The sequence below is a fragment of the Buteo buteo genome, chromosome 5 (genome assembly GCF_964188355.1).
Source record: "Buteo buteo chromosome 5, bButBut1.hap1.1, whole genome shotgun sequence".
In the NCBI taxonomy this organism is placed as follows: domain Eukaryota; kingdom Metazoa; phylum Chordata; class Aves; order Accipitriformes; family Accipitridae; genus Buteo; species Buteo buteo.
The window spans coordinates 36,031,476-36,048,546 of NC_134175.1; the positions used below are offsets into that span (position 1 = coordinate 36,031,476).

Genomic DNA, 17,071 nt, shown 5'->3' on the forward strand with positions numbered 1-17,071 from the left:
GATGGCCCAAAACCTTCCAGGGAGTTGCAGACAGCAGCTTCTGCAGAGCAGGGAGAGCCTGGTGAGGGGTGGCAAGACTGTGCTGGTAGTGCCCTTTGGTGGAGAAACACCCAAAGCTCAGCACCTGAGATGCTGCAGGCAGCAAGTGCTTCCTCAACAGCCTCTGCATAGGCATGCAGCCTGGTGCCAGGGCCACATGCTGTCCCCAAAGCCTTCACCCTGCCCCAGGGCTAGTCCCTGGGCTGCAAGAGAAGCAGCACACAAGGCTGACGCTCACCAGCTTTAATGTCTGTCTGGAGGAGGAGTCAGGCACTTGCAGGGCTCCTGGCCTGCACCTACCTCTCTGGGGGTGCTGGGAACCTCCCAGGAGGTGAAGCCCCAGCACAGGCTCTTGCGGTGGAGCACAGCAGGGAGTGGGGGGCTGGCACTGGCCCCCTCCCAACCCAGCGAGCAGCTGACTCACAGGATAATCTGGTTCTTGTAGCTGCGGCTCAGCTCTTTGTGAGGAAGGACGATGGAGTTGAGGATAACTACCTCAGCAGGGATGGTGACACTGCAGCCTGCAGGGAGAGTGTGAGTGGGTTAGTAGGAGGAGAGGGACTCTGCGCCACTGCGCAGGGCCAGGGCATCTGGGTGCGGGTAGGATGTACCCAGGATTGTAATGGATGGCGTGAGGCGCCCGTCCCGGAAGAGAGTCTCGCTGTCAATCTTGGCATAGGGATCATTGGGGTTGGGGTCACTGGGTGTTCCTTCAACCCGGGCCCAGCGCCCAATGGTGCTGTCCCAGCCCACGATAGTATTGAGGACACAGGTATGGTCCTAGGGTGAAGAAGAGGGGGGTGAAGGGTGCTGCTGCCTCCATGGAAGGGGTGGGGGTTGACACCCACACTCTCAGGCAAACCCTACTTACGTGGAGTGAGGCGCCGTGCAGGACAATGGACTCTCGCACTCGCACACCAGCTCCCACCGTCACCCCCTCCCCAATGGAGACGTTGGGACCCAGCTGTGAGGACAGAGGGAGGTGATGGGGTTGAGGACAAGGGCACCCTCAGCACCCCCAAGCATGGCCCTGCCACGGGGTCCCCCAGGCCTGCACTCACCACTGCAGTGCTGTCGATGGAGGCCGTTGGGTGGATGTACACATTCCCTGCAACACAAGGCAGCTGCATCAGGGGAGGCAGCTCACAGAAGCCCCCACCTCTCAGATCAGGGGAGGTCCTGGGGCAGCCCTCAAGGCAGTGGGGTACATCAGAGGGGTACCTCGGATGACAGGGCCTCCAGCCTTGTTCTGGGCCAGCCTCTCTGGGTGGCTTTTGCTGTACTGGTTCAGGTAAAGGCGACTGGCATAGATGGCAGAGCTGGGGGAGGAAAAGCAAATGATTGTTATTACCTCTCCAGCACTACCAGGGCAGAGGAGGCTCTGAATTCAGTGCACCCCACCCACCTCCAGCGCCCTGCCTGGGCACCCTCATCTCCCATCTCCGGTATGGACTGCTTGATGCCCCTGCTGCACCAGCTCTAGCTCCAGACCTTACCCTGCTGATTTGATCTGGCTCCAGAAGCCATCAGTTTTGTAGACATAGAGTTTGCCACTCCCAGCCAGCGCCGTGAAAACGTCCTGCTCTAGCCGGATCACTTCAGCACGCTGCCAGCCGTTGGAGCTCTCCTCTCTGCAAGCGAGAGGCCCGTTAGACATCTGCCTCAGCCAGGGACCCCAAGAGCTACCTCCCCCAAATCTGGGGGCTACGGTGATCCTAGACTCCTACCTAAACATGGATTTCTCCCCAAAGGTGGGGACAGCCCCAGCTGTCAGGCTAAGCCTGCCCAGCCCCACTGAGCCCCAGAGGGAGGGGGCTCTGCCAGCTGAAATAAGTAAGCTCTGAGCCAGAAGTTGATGGTGCAAAAGCCCTGCCCAGTCCAGATGGGTGTATGAGTGACAGATCCTGGCCCTGTTCCAGAGCCCTGCCCAGATGGATTTTTGCTTGGGTGGTGGCAGAGATGTCAGGTGACAGGCTAACTAGTGCAAAGAGCTGGAGCAGGGAGCAGAGCATTCCCAGACTTGCTCAGCCCCTTGTCTGGAGCTGAATGAGGATGGGGTGGGAGGAGAGGAAGGGAGAGGGGGAGTCTCAAGCTGGCCAGGAGACGAGCAGAGGAAAGAGCAGCCTTGCAAAGCGACCTAGAGCAGGGAGGAAAGCATGCATTACCACTAGGAATGATCCAGCCTGGAGAGCAGCCAGTGCACACACAGAGGGAGACTTACCCAAGGTAAGGACAGCTGGTGCAGGACCAGGAAACAAGTAAGTGATGGCAGAGGAAGAGAGAAGATAGAGAAAGAATGGAGGATGAGCGTGCCGCTGCAGCCCCGGGAAGCAGTGGGGTGGGAAGGATGCGGGGCAGAGAGAGGCACTCACAGCACTAGCTCCTGCTGGTTCCTCTGGAAGACCTCACCGATGTGTTGGAATATGGCAGGTGTGAACAGGTAGATGCCACAGTTAATGATCTCACTGACAAACGTGCTGGGCTTCTCCACATAGTGCTGGACCTGGAGGCAAAAGAAAATATGTGAGTCCCAGGATGCAGCCCCTGCACCTGGCATCATGCCTGCTGTGGCATGCTGGGAAAACGCGCCCACACAGGCAGCGCAGCACCCACTGCCCACATTGTGCCCGGCTCCCCAAAGCCCTCCACTACCTCCTGCGTGTCCGTGTTTGCCACGATACAGCCATAATTCAGCGCCTGCGTCCTGTTGGCCTGCGAAGCAAGGGCGTGTTAGCAATGGTGGAGCAGCGGGCATGCGGATGCAGAGCAGATGAAACCCAGAGCTCACACCCAGGGACTCATCCACCGCAGGAGCCGCTGGCTTCCAGACAAGCCCACGGCAGAGCACCACTGTTCCTCTGCTCCCCAGCACTGCCACTCACTGTGGTACCCAGAATGACAAAGCTGTGCGCGTCCCCGTGCTGCTGCCGGAACTCCAGCATCTCCTGCAAGGGGAACTCTGAGCACACGTCCGCGTTGAGGACAAAGAAGGCCTCAGCACCACCTGACAGGATCTGGTCTCGGAAGTGATAGATGCCACCACCCGTGCCCAGCGCTGCGTACTCCTGGAGATACCTGCGAGCCAAGCAGGGAAAAGCGAGGGCTTAGGGAAGCGGGTGTCTGTTAGCACCAACCACCAGCAGGGCAGAGGGATGGGCTGGCAGGGGCTGGAGACATTATCCTGCCGTGCAGCGGTGGGGCTCACGTGGACGTTGGCACAGGGTAAGGAGGCTGCGGCAGCTTGGAGCTGTGCTGGAGAGGCATCTTTGGAGCAGGAACCAGCCAGGGCAGGGCCCAGGGCAAGGGAAATTTGGCAAAACTGACGCAGGAGGCCAGCTGTGCCCATCTGTGGTGGGACAGTGCCCACCTGCCCAACGCCCGGGTGCTGGCTGGGGTCTGCCACCCCGGGGGAGGCGGGTGAGGGGCCGAGCCAGCCTGTGCCACCACGGAGGGGGTGGGAGGTCTCCTGCCCACCTGATGGGGATCTTGAACTCCTGCTGCGCCGACACCAGGAAGCGGCTGAGGGCTTCGTGGGGCTGATAGAAGCCCATCAGCAGGATCTCCTTCATGCCGGGCACCTTGGCGGGGGGAGAGGGGGCAGAGTGGGGAGGGCGGCCGTGGGGAGGGCGGCCCTGGCCCCCCCAGCCCCGCCCCCCCCCCCCCCCCCCCAGCCACCCCAGGCCCCCCGTACCTTGGCGCAGGCCTCGATGTGGTGCTGCACCATGGGCACCCCGGCCACGGGGAAGAGCGGCTTGGGCACCTCGAAGGACAGCGGCCGGAACCGGGTCCCTGCGGAGCAGAGGGAGGGGGTCGGCGGGGCCCGGCGCCGGCGGGACGCCCCGCGGGCCCGGCGCACTTACTTACCCTTCTGCGGGCCCCCGATGAGGATTACCGCCTTCAGCGGCATCTCGACCCCGCTCCGCTCCGGCGGCCCCCGCAGCCCCGACCCCTCCGCCGCCGCTCCCACCTCCCCCGGCCCGCCCGCCGCTTCCGCACACGTGGCTGCGACACGTCAGCGCGTAGGGCTCTCGCCCGCCCCCCCCCCCCCCCAACCCCCCAGCGTCACGGCGCCGGGCGGCGCTACCGGGGGACGCCCCGCCGACCGCCAGGGGGCGCCGCAGCGGCGGGAGGAGGGGAACGCGCGGGCGCGTGCCCGCCGGCCTGGGCAAAGAGGGGGGGGGCCGGCCGTGGGCGCGCGAGCGGGGGGCCGCGCGTGTCAGGGTGAGAGGGTGACGGCCCGTGGGCACAAGCCTTTGCGCGTGTGGCCGCGCAGGCACGCGCTACGGGCGCGGGGGCGCACCGAGGGGCCCGTGGGTGCAGCCGGGGCGGGGGGTTGTCAGGCCGGGCTGTAACCGGAGCAGCCCCCGCCAGCGCGCCCGGCCCGGCCTCGTATGGGCAGCGGGTATTTATAGCGGGGGGCGGGTCCCCGCCGCGGGGGTGCCCCTCACCTGCACCCGCCGTGTCCCCAGCAGGAGCCCGGCTCCGGCTGCCCCGCGCCGCCGCCGGCCCCTCCAGCACCCGGTATTTTCGCTCCATGACGTGAGCACCCCGTGAACCAGCCCACCCCCCACCCCCCCCACCCGCCTCGGCGCTTCGCAGCTTTCCTGGCTCCTTCCCCAAAGTTTCCGACACCCTTCCCAGCCCGGCCCCACCTGGAAGCCTTACTGGCTTCGGGTCCCTGGATTTTGGGACGGGACCCTCCCGAGGCGCAAAGCCCTGGGTGGCGGGTGGGGGCTGCTCTGCCGTGTCCCCGTCCCCCCCCCAGCGAGGCACGGAGACGGGACCGGCTGCTCAGGGTCTTTATTGCTGCTCTGGCGCGTTGCTTGCTCCAAACCGTGGGGACGTTGGCAGCTCCGGAGCCCGGCAGAGAGGAGGGGACGGGGATGGGGACGGGCAGACGCCTTCTCCCCAAAGTCAATAAATAAAGCCCTATCGCTACAGCAGCATCTGGAAGGTGGGTGCCCAACGGCTGCCCCCGTTCCGTCCCCCCCCTGCCCAGGGCACCCCGGTCACGCTGGAGCATCCTGCCGCCAGCGGGGGAGAGGGTGCAGAGTGGTGCGGGGCTCGGCAAAGCGCCTCTGGGGCTGTGCCGTGGCACCGGGGGGTCGGGTGGGAAGGGGTGCGGGGTGGGGGGGGGGGGCTGGGGACAGGCAGGTGGGCTGGTGACGGGGCGCAGGGCGAGGGCCGGAGCCGGGCAGGCAGAGCGTGAGCAGCGTCGGCCTGAGCAGGCGCAGGAGGTGTGCGTGGCACGTGGGTGCCCCCCCGCAAAAGGAGGGGTGCCGGCCAGCCCCCCGCTCCCACGTGGGGCACAGCTGACAGCCCCGGGGAAGGCACCGGCATCGGTCCTGGTGTCGCAAACCCGCTTGCCAGGACCGGGGCTGGGAGGAGCGGAAGGTGGGGGGCTAGTGGCCCCCGCTCCCAGCCGTGAGGACCGGGGCTGTGCTGGCTGGCAGGGGGGGCGGGGGGCTGCGAGCGGGCCCCTCTCTGCAGGAACCACTGGAGCAGCCTCAGTCCTCGGGCGCTGGCGTGCAAACCGGAGGGGGCGCAGGGACCCCCGCGCCGTGGCCGGGGGCAGCTGCAGGCTGCGGCGTAAGGCACACGGCTGACAAGACCCGTGTGGCCAGGGCTGGCTGGCGTGCTGGTGTCTCTCCCTCTCCTGCCCGGGGCTTCCCTTGGCCCCCTGTCCCCATCCCGTCCTTCTCCTGACCCTCTGCCACATTCTCAGTTCCTCACAACAAGGCTTCCTGCCGCCCGCCTGCTGCCGGACCCCACCGCCGGGCCGGCTGGGGCAGCACCTCCCCTCTCTGTCGGCACCACCAAAATGATGCCAGCCGCCAGCATCCCCGGCGGCGGCGCGCGAGGTCCGTGGGCTCATCCCGGCACGTCCCGGCTCCTCCTCGGCCGCCCCGTCCCGCGGCCCCTGGAATGTTCCTCTGGCTCCTCGGCCTCTTGCGGCCGCGGCCGAGGCACCAGCTACTGCAGCCCCGGCGGCTGGCCGCCCTGGTAGGAGCGGAGTAAGACCTTGTGCTTGGTGACGGCCTCGCCACGGCGCCGCTGGTGCTCCACCAGGAACTCCTTGAGGCGGTTGGTGGTGAAGGTCAGGGTCTGGCGGCGCAGCTTCATCAGGTAGGCGTCCTGGAGCCAGGCGTTGGCAAAGCAGTCCTTCACCGTGGGGCGGCTCCTGGGGCAGGGGCGGCACCGCGTCAGGGACCGTGGGGTACCCGCCGCCGCTGCACCTCCCAAACCTGGCCACCATCCCTCCCCTGCAAGACCCAGGGGGTCCCAGACCCAAGAACAGGGATGGATCCCAGGGCCCTGAGCTCAGGAGATCCCAGCCCTCTCCAGGAGCAGGGATAGGCCCTGGGGTCCCACTGATGATGTCTGGAGGGGCCCCGTGGGGCAGGGAGCTGCCTGCCTGGCCGGGTCACAGGCGCAGTCTGGGGCTACGTGTCCTCCCTGGCTGGGCTGGGCACTCACCAGGGGTGGACGGCGAGGACCTTGCGGATGAAGAGGGCAGCACTCTGCGAGACATTGGGGTACAGCTTGAAGGCATCGAAGCGCCCTGCCAGGATGCGGTTCTCTGTCTCGATGGGGTCCAGTTCGAAGAACGGCGACCGCCCACTGAGCCTGCAAGGGCGGAGGGAGTGGCACAGGCTGGAGTGCAGCGGTGGGAGGGCACCCAGCATCCCTTACCCACCCATCCCTGGTTTGGGACAGCCACAGCTGCCCGGGTGTCTCGATCCCCGTGTCCAGCTGGGAAGGGTCTGCAGGGATACAGGATCCCCCAGCCCACCACCAGCCTGGTGTCCCCCATGGCACCGAGCCCTGGGTGGGGCTGACTACACCTCAGGGTGCTCGCCCCCCCGGCCCCTTCTCTTACATGATGTAGGTGAGGACGCCAACGCCCCAGACATCTGCTGCGGAGCCCACCGGGTCCCCCTTCACCACCTCTGGTGCTGTGGGCAGGGAAGCAGGTCTGTCATACACTCTGGGGGGGGCCCAGCCCCAGCACCCACAGCACTCCCAGCACCTCCAGAACCCACAGTATCCCCGGCACCCACAGCTTCCTCAGCATCCACAGCACCCAGAACATCCTCACCAGCCACAGAACTGCACCATTGCACCCTCCAGCACCCCTCCCTGACACCCCAATACCCTGACAGAGCACAGCACCTCCAAGGATACCCCAACTGCCCCACAGCACCCAAACTCTCCCACCGAGCCCAGCAACCCTACAGAAACCCTCAGCAGACACCGCCAGCACCCCAAAGACCCCCCCAGCTTCCCAAAGGACACCTCAAATCCTCCACATTCCCAAGCCCCCAACTGCGCAGGCACGCATGCACACCTCTGGCACAAGTGTGCCCCAGACCTGTCCTTGTCCCCGTCCCCATGCCACCACACCCCCAGTGCCCCACTCACACATGTACTCCAGGGTGCCGACACGCCGCCCCAGCTGCCGCAGCACGAGGGGGTTGTAGGTCTGGGCACTGCCGAAATCGATGATCTTGAGGGCGTTCACGCCTGAGATGACGACGTTGTCCGGCTTGATGTCGAGGTGCACGATGCGGCGGCTGTGCAGGTACTCGAGGCCCTGCAGGAGCTGCAGCACGTAGCTCACCACGTCGTCCTCCGAGTAGCGAAACCTGGGGGCAAGTGGCATCAGCGGGCGGCCCCGTGCCGGCAGCTGTCTCCGGCGGCCCTGCGCCTGCCCGTACCTGTCCACAATGCTGTAGAGGATCTCTTTGCCGGCGCAGTTTTCGCAGATGAGCACCAGGTAGCGGGGGGTGATGTACGCCTCGTGCAGGGCCATGATGCGCTCGTGGTGCAGCGCCTTGAGGATCTCGTACTCCTGCAGCACGCTCTGCTTCCGCTCCGCCTCGTAGGGCACGATCTTGGCCATGAAGTGCTTCCCCGTGGCGTTCTCCTTGCACAGCCGGATCACGCCAAAACGGCCCCTGTGGCACAGGGCGGCGCTCAGCATCCCCAGTGGGGGGTGCTGGGGGGGGGACGACACCCCCGGCAGAGCATCCCGTCCCACTGCTACTCACCTCGCCTTCTCATCCAGGAAGGTGTATGGCTTCTGGGGGACGCCCTGCCGCAGCGCCGTGTTGTCTTTTGCCCCCGGGACCCCGCTCTCAGCTGGGGGCTCCTTGGAGGATGGGGTGGAGTGGGACGACTCCTGTGTGAGGGGCGATGCGGGGGGCATGGAGACGAAGGAGGTGACCATGTAGGGGGGCATCTTCCGCGTGGGCGCGGTGTTGGGGGTGGGAGACAGCGTGGGGGCTGAGCTGGGGGTGGTTGACACTGGGGAAGTGGGGGACAGCTTGGAAGGAGACGGAGCCTGGGGTGGGGGAGACGTGTCCGTGGGGGGCGTGGGGGAGCCTTGGGTGGGGGTGTCTGTGTGGGGTGAGGTGACAGTCCGAGGTGGGGTGAACATCAGCTCGGGGGGCACGCAGACTGTGATGTTGGGTGGGAGTTCGGGGTCTGTCCGTGGCCCCTCCTCGCACGGTGCAGGGGGCTGGAGGACCCCCGGAGGGTTGTCCGCCTGCGCTGCCCCGTCTGCCTTCTGCACCGCTCCGTCTGCCTTCTGCACCACTCCTTTGTGCTTGTGGAGCGGCAGCGTGGGAGGGGTCCCCGCGGCCAGCGGCTCCAGCTGCCCCATGGGTGTCTGGGTTGACCGACTGGAAGCCACCTTCTCGGGGACAGGGACAGCGATGTCCTTGGCTGGGGCAGCTCGGGCATCTGTGGGGAGCAAAGTGAGGTATGAGCCAGGTGGGGGTAAGCCAGGAGTGGGGTGCAAGTGGTGCCCTGTTCCCCAAAGCCCTTGGGGGAAGACCCCCGGGACTCAAGGACCCCCAGAGCATCCCAGAGGCCTCAGCCCCACAGCTGCCCCACGCCCGTGGGACAGGGCTCGCTCACCTGCTGCCTCAAGGTGCACCTTCCCTGAGGGGTTGCTGTAGGGTCCCTGCCCGGCCTTGTTGACACAGGCCACCCGAAACTTGGCGGTGCTCCCGGGGGGCAGCTCCGTCACATTGAAGTAGCAGTCGGCGATGCCAGTGCTGACGATCTTCCACTCGTGCTCCTCTGCCAGCGCGGGAGCAAGGTGAGGTGAGGGCAGACCGGGGGCAGCCCCCTGTCCCCCACCCCTGACCCAGGACCCCACCAAGCCCCAGGGGACAGCAAGGACATTGGGCACTTTTGTCCTGGATTGGTGTCCCCGTGTGAGCCCGTCTTTCTGGCTGCAGCCCCCAGGGGATGGGAGGCAGCCCCACGTACCCTCCAGCCTGCGCTCCAGTGTGTAGGTGCAGGGGGCTTTGCTCTCCGCGGGCTTCCACAGCACCAGCACCGTGTTCTTGTACTTCTGGGGGATCTCTGGGGTGCCTGGCCGCCCAGGGAGCCCTGCGAGGGACAGGCAGCGTGGGCTGGGTGACCAGTCAGGGACAGGGCAGAGCTGCTGCGGCGTGAGGGCAGCGCAACACGTGGGCTCAGAGATGCTGCAAGTGCCCATGCAAAACTAGCCTGTCCCCCCTCAAAAGTCCCAGTCTCTTGTAGATGTGGAGAGCGGAGCTCAAGTAACCTGCTCCGACCGGTCCCCAGCCCCGGACTCTGTGCCTGGCACGTGCTCTCTCCCCGCGGGGCAGCACCTCTGTCCCCCGAGGTCCCCCTCCCGCCTCCTTACGTGCCACAGCCAGCGTGCAGGAGCTGATGGCCGTGCCCAGGGTGTTGGCGGCTGCACATTCATACAGCCCCGCGTCCTTCCTGGAGACCTTGGTGATCGTGAGCATCTGCCGGCCGTCCTTGCAGGAGATGACGTTCAGTGCGCTGTCTGGCTGCAGGGACCTCTTGTCTGCAGGGGGGAGCAGAGGAAAGGGATGCTACAGTGTTCCCCTGGCGCCCACTCACCGTGGCAGCGCAGGCAGCCCCCCACCTTTCATCCAGAGGATCCTTGGGGTCGGGCTGCCGGCAGGCAGGCAGCAGAGGGTCAGCGCCTCGCCCTCCAGCAGCACCTGGTCCTTCAGCTTGATGTGGAAAACAGGGGGGAAATCTGGAAAGCAGAGGTGGGGTCAGGCTGGGGCAGTGATGCACACCCGCCATCCCCTCCCGGGGGCTGCACCTACCCGACTCACTGGGTGCATGTGGCCGGCCGGTGGCGGGTCCCTCCTCCCGCAGCAGGCTGGAGGGGATGCTGGGCTGCGAGGCCATCTTCTCCTTCTTGCCCCGCGAGAGCCCCCAGCGCTCCCAGCGGGACCGCTTCTGGCTCTCACCCCCACCTGCGGGCAACCAAGGCGACTGAGAGCAGGGCCAAGCCGGGATGGCCATGCCTGCCATGCCCAGGGTGTTTGGGCCACGGGGTGCTGGTGGGACCCCCCCTCGTCGCTCACCTTTGGCGGAGGCAGAGGAGCGGGTGCTGCCCTCCGAGCGCAGGGACTCGGAGGAGGGTGCGGGTGCCGGGGGGGGCCCCGGCTGCAGGCTCTCCCCCTCGGAGCTGGCACGGCGGAGCTCCCCGGGCCCCTCGCCCTCCGGCCGCTCGTCCGACAGGCTGCGCAGCCGCGCGGAGACCCGCTCCACCGTGGCACTGATCTTCCTCCGCACGGCCACCACCGGCGACTCGCTCTCCCCGCCGCCCCCCGGCTCCGACTTGAGGCTCTCCGAGTCCCTCCGCTCCTTGGAGCCACCCAGGGCCAGGCTCCAGGAGAAGCGGCGCCTGCTGGATGGGGTCTCGCTGCCCCCATCCTCCCCCCTGCTCTTCTTCCTCTCGGCAGGCGGGGTCCGCTTGAGGAGCACGGACATCCTCCGGAGGAAGCCCCGGTCCTTCTCCACCTCGTGCAGGTCCTGCACTGACTTGGACTTGGCTGCCAGCCCGGTGGGACGGTCCCTGCGCAGCTCCAGGGGCACACCGGCCGGCGTTGGACGGTAGATGCCCTCGTCGGGGGCCGGCAGGCTGGCCAGGTGCCGGTCCTCGGAGCGAGAGCGGGTGAGGAGCTTCAGCCCTCGGCTGAGCGACGACTCCCGGCCCCGCTTGAACTTGGCCTCGAACACCTCCTCCGAGTCGATGTCCTGGATGAGCAGGGAACTGGCGGAGCCGGTGGGCTTCACCTCCCTCCTCAATGCTGGTGCTGGTGCTGGCGTGCGGGGCTCGGTGGGGGTGGCCGGCAGGGGCCGGGGGGGTTCCTCGGTAGCTGGCTCCCCACCTTGCACAGCTCCCATGGCTTGCATGACCTTAGCGTAGGAAGACGTTTTTGGGGCTTGGGCACTGGGGACTGGGGCAGGTGCTCCCGTCCTGGCAGCCCCCTCCCCACTGGCTCCAGCGGCCTTGGTGGGCATCTTCTCCTCCTGCCCCCTGGCCATGGGCTTCTTCCCCATGGTGGTGGTGGCCGCGCTGGCCCCGGGCTGGCTGCGCTCCTCAGGGATGCGCCTCCTCCCCAAGGCAACCTTGGCGGCGGGAGCCCGGGGGACGGCGATCTCTACCACGGGGGGTGTCGGCGGGCCAGGGGCGTCCGGCGGCGCCGGGGGCCGGGCATCAGAGAGGGCTGAGAGTGATGGGGACTCTTTGAGCCGCTGGGCCTCCAGGCGAGCCACCGGGATCTCCAGGGGTGCGCCGGAGCGGCGGTGCCGGACGACAGGCTCGGCGTCCCCGTGGCTGAAGGAGCTGCTCTTCTGCAGCTGATGCTCAGCAGGGAGGAGGCGCGGCGAGGTGGCCTCGCTGGAGGCCGCCCGCACAAGCCGTGGCACCGCTGGCGCCGGTGGCTCCAACCGGGTCGGCCGCGGGACCTTCTTGTCTGGGCCGACCCCCAGGGTCTCCAGGAGGGGACCCCGCAGACCGCTGACCTTGCCGTCCCCTGAGCTGCCCCGCAGCAGCCGCTGGCGCATCAGCTCCAGGCGCTGGGCATGATCGTCCTCCCCCCAGGTCCCCTTCCGCCGCGGCAGCTCCATGGAGGCCGCCTTGGCCAGGGCCCGGCGGGGGTCCCGTCCCGCCTCGGCCCCTTCCTCGGCCCCCGGAGGCTGGTGGAGCAGCAGGGCGCTGTCGGCTGAACCACCCCTCTTCAGCTCTCCCCGCCGGGCGCTTCCCGGGGACTCCAGGCTGGAGCCCTTCCTCATGGCTTTGCGGGGGTATTCCGGCCGCTTCTGGGCTTCGGGGGCTTCTTCGTCGGAGGAGCCGGGTGCCTCCACCTCTGCGCACGGCCGCCGTGGCCCGGCGCCCCTCGGCCGCTTCCCCAAGGCCACCCCGGGCTTCCCTGTGCCCTGGCTCTGCCACTCCATGGCGGAGACGTCCCCCGACGTGACCCCCTCCAGCCGCGGCCCCTCGGATGGCCCCATGGCCTCGTCGTCTGTGGGGATCTCATTGAGCGACATGCGGGAGCCAGAGAACTCCACCTGGTGCGGCATGGGGATGAAGGGCAGCTCATCCAGGTCATCCGAGTCCGAGGAGGATGACAGCGCCGGTGACTCCTTGAGGTGCCGGGGCACGGCGATGGAGAGGTGGTTGGACGTGTCCTCCAGCAGCTCCGGGATCGGCCGCAGCACCATGTTGCACTTGTAGCTGATCTGCGAGCGCTGCAGCCGGCGGAGAGGACTGGATCAGGCCCAGGCGGGTGGCATGGCATCGTCCTGCCCAGTGCACATCACCCCATCCTGCCCAGCACACAGCCCTGCCTGCCCCCCTCCCTCCCCAGCTCCTGCCTTCACCTGCCATTTCCGACGGGAGAGGAAGAGCTTCAGGTGGTCGGTGCTGATGACCTTCCCCTTGGCCAGCGTCTGTGGGGCGAGGGGACAGCGGTGTCCCACAGAGCCTACAGCAGGCTCAGCGGAACCCCGCTGCCGCCGGGCATTGGGTCCCTGCTGAGGCTCACCTTGAACCAGGGATGCTCCAGGGTCTGCTCTGCGTTGGGTCTCCTGTGAACCGACACCACCGGGTGAGAACCGCCCGGGCTGGGGGGCTTTGGCCAGCCGGGGGAAAGGCAGGAGGGTCTGGCTGCCCGTGCTGCACCCCAGCAGGGCTGTGCAGCCAGCCTGCCCTCGGGCACCCCGACGCATGGGGGTCCCCACCCTCCCTTGACCACAAGGCTCACACCAGCGGCACAGGGGCCGGGGACCCCACAGCACTCACAGCCTGTCATTGACCAGCACTTTGATGACAAAGCCCTTGGCCTCCCGGGTGAGCCCCTGGAACATCCTCTCCTCAAAGGCCACGTTGTAGTTGCGGATGTTCATCAGCGTTGTCTTGTCATTCTCGCCCACGAAGGGGGAGATCCCCGTCAGGCTGCCGAGGAAGAGACATTGTCATCGGGCCGTGGGGACATGGGGAACAGCATGGCAAATACAGGGGACCAAGAACAAGACCCTGGACCCCAGCCCCAGTGCCGTGGGGAGGGTAGAGGCAAGAGCAGCTGGGGAGGAGGCTGAGTCTGCAAGGAGCAATGTGCATGGCCATAGCCCCAGCACTGCAAGTGGTAAGGGGGTGGGAAGGGTGTCCCTCCCGTGGGGGCCCACCGGGGCACTTACCAGAGGTAGGCGATGACCCCCACAGGCCTGCGGAGAGGAGACTGCGGTTACTGCACAGCATGAGCCTCCGAGGCGTCCAGTCTCTCCCGGCATAGCGGGGAGCCCACCATCCACCCCGGAGCCACCCTTACCAGATGTCGGTGACGCTGGAGACGGGGCTCTGGTTGACGATCTCGGGGCCCACGAACTCAGGGGTGCCATACTTGCAGTACTGCGGCTCCTCGGGCGTCAGCTCCTGTGCATTGCCGAAGTCGCAGATCCGGACCTGCTCGCTGCTCGAATCTGCCATCAGGAGGTTTTCTGGCTACAAGACAGTGCGGGGCGGAGGGGAGCTTGGCAGGAGGCAGGGGCTCCCCCCAGGGAAGGGATGTCCCCCGTCAGCAGGACCGAGCCCCCCGCAGCACGGCAGGCGGGAGGGGGCCAGAAAGCCCCCCACTCACTTTGATGTCCAGGTGCAGGATGCTGTGCTGGTGCAGGTAGCAGATCCCCTCCAGGACCTGTCGCATGTAGGACCGGACCTGCGAGAGAGCAGAGGGAGGGTGGGCACCCTGAGCATGGGTCAGCTCCACACTGGCCCTGTGCAGAGGAGAGTGTGGGCTGTAGCCCCTTTTTTAGCCTGATACAATGAGTGTTGCACATCGCTGGGCTGGGACAGACCCCGATGTCCCCAGACTCCCTCCCTCCCCCATCACTTTGCCCCCCCAGGGTTCACCCACCTCAGACTCGCACACCGAGGGCTTCCTCGCCATCCTGTCCAGCAGCTCTTCCTCAGCGCAGCTGGGCCTCAGTCAAGGAGCACAGAAACTCCGTGCCCTGATGTGTCCTGCACCTTCCTGGGCACGCAGCTCGTCCGCACCCGCTCTGCCCCCCTACCCCGCCAAAAGCCTCCCCTCATCCCCCCTGCCATGCGCTCCCAGAGCAGCACCCAGAGGATACAGCTCCATGACCATGATGACTGCGTTCTTCTTCTCAAAGGCGTCGTGGAAGAAGACGATGCGCTCGTGGTCCAGCTGCGAGAGGATGTGCAGCTCCCGCCGTGCCGACTGCTTGGCCTTGGTCCTCCCGGGGACGAACTTGGCGGCAAAGTCCAGCCGGCTGCTCTTCTCCGTCACCCTCCGCAGGTAGGAGAAAGCCCCCCTGCAATGCAGCAATGGGGGTGAGGGGGGGCTAAGAAGGTGGGGGAGCAGGAGACGTCCCCTTCCCTGAGCAGCTGGGGCAGGCGTCTGCTCTGCAGGGAGCTGCCCGCAGCCCCAGCAGCCTTCCAGGACCATCCATGGAGAGAGCTCAGGCCTGGCTTTGCGCCGGCTCCCCACCCTGAGCTGGCACCAGGGCATCCAACGACGGCTGAGAGCAGCCCCAGCACATCAGGATCTGGCGTACCATGGAGCTCAGTCCCGAGGGACAGAGCCCCAGGCTGCAGCCTGGCTCCAGCCCCCCTGTCCCTGTGGTGCCCAGGGTGCCCCGCTGCCCACCGTGCCGGCGGCTCCGTACCTCCCAATCTCCTCGTGCACGTCGTAGTAGTCGGTCAGGCGTCGCGCCTTGTGCAGCGCATCCTCCTCCATGGCGGCATCGGCAGCGGGCTGGGCTGGGGGAAGGAAAGGCGCTGGCGGGGGGCAAGCCGGGCACCCGGGCTCTGTCCCCCAGGGCCGGGGGGCCGGCCGGCCGTACCTGCCTGCACCACCAGCTCCGCCTTGCAGGAGACCTCCCCGGCCAGGTTCTTGGCCGTGCAGGTGTAGACGCCGCTGTCGGGCTCGGCGGCGCCCAGCACCACCAGCGAGCACTCGTTGTCCTCATACACGAAGCTCAGGTGGCTGCTCTCCTCCAGCAGTTCCCCATCCTGGGGGTGGCAGGGGCGTCGGGGGGGTGCCGTCCCATCCCTGAACAGCTCCCGCCACCCCTTCCCCGTGGATGGGGCATGGGGCGCATCCCGCATCATCGGGGGTGAACACAACCCCAAAGCCCCAACACAGCAATCCAGGTGAGGCTGTGGAGGGTGTGGGTCTGGGGGGGCTGTGGGTCAGGAAGGGGGTGGAGGGTCCCAGCCCACCTTGTACCACATGATGTCTGGCAGCGGTTTCCCCTCCACCACCACGGCGAAGCGCGGCGTCTCCCCTTCCTGGGCATCGATGTCCTCCATGATGGACTCAAAGCGCGGTGCCTCTGCCAAGAGACGGGGCATGGGGCGCCATGGGGCGGTGCCACCCCCCTGCCACTGGCATGGGGTGTACAGCTGTGGGGCACTGTGAGGAAGTGCCAGCCCATGGTATAGGGGCATGGAGTGCCATGGGGCAGTGCCACCCCAACGGACACGGGAGAGGGACACTACGGGGCAGGCCACCAATGGCATGTGCCTGCAGCACCGTGGGGCAGTCACCCGCTGGTATGGAGCACCATGGGGCAGTGCCACTCATGGCACATGGGCACGGGGCACTGTGGGTTTGCGTCTCCCCGTTACATATGCATATGGGATACTGTAGGGCAGTGCCACCCATGACACCTCTGGGGGGCATTGTGGAGGTGTGTCCCATGGCTCTTGGCCATATGGCACTGTGGGGCAGTGCCACCCCATTATACACAGATATGGGACACCCTGCAGCAGTGCCACTCATGGCACATGGCTGAGGGACACCGTGGGGCAGTGCCACCCCATGCACATGGTCATGGGGCACATGGGACACTTTTACCCAAGTCAGATATGGGTATGGGACACCGGGCAGCACTATCAACGCATGGTTCATGGCTTTTCAGCCCCATGGGGCGTTGCCACTCTATAGAGCAACATCCCTGCGGCATACAAGTATGGAACACTGAGGAGCAGTGCCATGCTATGGCAGTGCCCCCATGGCACATGAGCACCGTGGAGCAGTGCCACCCTGTGGGGCAATGTCCACCCCCCCTCCCCCCATGGCACACGGGCTTGGAGCACCACAGGGCGATGCCACCCCTCGGCAGAGGGGCACGGCCCCCCAGCGCGGGCGCACCTACCTGCAAGGCGGAGGCGGAGGGTGCAGCGGGCAGTGCCGTGGCGGTTGCTCACCTCGCAGGTCAGCGGCCCCGCCGCCCCCCGGCCCACACGCAGCAGCCGCAGGCAGTGCTGGTCATCGTCCGGCATCACCACCTCGCACGTGCCTTCCTGCTCCCCCAGCACCTGCCCGCCCCTGCGGGAACACCAGCTGCCGCATCACGGCCCCACAGGCAGCCCCAGACCCACCGCCCCATCGATAGCTCCCACCTCACAGCCCCAAGGCCACCTCCTGACCCACAGACAGCCCTGGCCCCGGCTCCCACCCCACAGCCCCCGCAAACAGCTTGCACCCCATTGCTAGCTCTGCCTCCTGACTGGCTCCTAACCCTTAGCATCCCACCAACAGCACCCCCCCCAAAAAAAGCGCCCCCCGCATGCAGCTCTACACAGCCCTGGACATCAACCTTGGGTGCATGCCCAGCTCAGCGCCAAGGAAGGACCCCCACCCACCACGGGCTGCACGGGGAGCTGGTGCAGGAGCCCCTCTTTGTGCACCCTCTG

General features: G+C 66.9%; 2 protein-coding genes across 4 annotated transcripts in view; both read right to left on the reverse strand.

Moving 5' to 3' along the window:
* Positions 1–267: 267 nt before the first annotated feature.
* On the reverse strand, positions 268–4,020 carry GMPPA (GDP-mannose pyrophosphorylase A). The gene is made up of 12 exons (XM_075028605.1): positions 3,904–4,020; positions 3,731–3,828; positions 3,514–3,617; positions 2,922–3,114; positions 2,692–2,751; positions 2,412–2,542; positions 1,536–1,670; positions 1,261–1,358; positions 1,101–1,147; positions 911–1,003; positions 651–819; positions 268–560 (listed from the first exon to the last, which is right to left on the reverse strand). Exons 1-12 carry the CDS (start codon positions 3,944–3,946, stop codon positions 460–462), a joined length of 1,272 nt encoding a protein of 423 aa, XP_074884706.1. The 5' UTR covers positions 3,947–4,020; the 3' UTR covers positions 268–459.
* Positions 4,021–4,824: 804 nt separating this feature from the next.
* The window catches only part of SPEG (striated muscle enriched protein kinase), a 40,173-nt gene continuing 27,926 nt past the window's right edge, over positions 4,825–17,071 (reverse strand). For all 3 annotated transcript variants that reach the window (XM_075028607.1, XM_075028606.1, XM_075028608.1), the window contains 24 exons: positions 16,531–16,703; positions 15,593–15,705; positions 15,214–15,382; positions 15,037–15,130; positions 14,482–14,682; positions 14,262–14,322; positions 13,986–14,063; positions 13,677–13,849; positions 13,546–13,572; positions 13,151–13,303; positions 12,894–12,936; positions 12,730–12,798; positions 10,425–12,597; positions 10,161–10,313; positions 9,971–10,087; positions 9,722–9,889; positions 9,319–9,441; positions 8,962–9,126; positions 8,091–8,784; positions 7,758–7,997; positions 7,462–7,685; positions 6,920–6,995; positions 6,517–6,666; positions 4,825–6,220 (listed from right to left, as the gene is read on the reverse strand). In XM_075028607.1, the coding sequence (XP_074884708.1) occupies positions 6,013–6,220; positions 6,517–6,666; positions 6,920–6,995; positions 7,462–7,685; positions 7,758–7,997; positions 8,091–8,784; positions 8,962–9,126; positions 9,319–9,441; positions 9,722–9,889; positions 9,971–10,087; positions 10,161–10,313; positions 10,425–12,597; positions 12,730–12,798; positions 12,894–12,936; positions 13,151–13,303; positions 13,546–13,572; positions 13,677–13,849; positions 13,986–14,063; positions 14,262–14,322; positions 14,482–14,682; positions 15,037–15,130; positions 15,214–15,382; positions 15,593–15,705; positions 16,531–16,703 (5,845 nt within the window). In that variant the 3' untranslated portion in view covers positions 4,825–6,012. The remainder of the gene's footprint in view (positions 6,221–6,516; positions 6,667–6,919; positions 6,996–7,461; positions 7,686–7,757; positions 7,998–8,090; positions 8,785–8,961; positions 9,127–9,318; positions 9,442–9,721; positions 9,890–9,970; positions 10,088–10,160; positions 10,314–10,424; positions 12,598–12,729; positions 12,799–12,893; positions 12,937–13,150; positions 13,304–13,545; positions 13,573–13,676; positions 13,850–13,985; positions 14,064–14,261; positions 14,323–14,481; positions 14,683–15,036; positions 15,131–15,213; positions 15,383–15,592; positions 15,706–16,530; positions 16,704–17,071) is intronic.

Excerpts from the sequence above, each read along its gene's own strand:
- GMPPA (XM_075028605.1), bottom strand. The coding sequence starts at position 3,946 with ATGCCGCTGAAGGCGGTAATCCTCATCGGGGGCCCGCAGAAGG. Across the intron at positions 1,671-2,411 it reads AACCAGCAGGAGCTAGTGCT|AGAGGAGAGCTCCAACGGCT; the intron begins GTGAGTGCCTCT and ends TCTCGCTTGCAG. Across the intron at positions 1,359-1,535 it reads AGCCAGATCAAATCAGCAGG|CTCTGCCATCTATGCCAGTC; the intron begins GTAAGGTCTGGA and ends TTCCTCCCCCAG.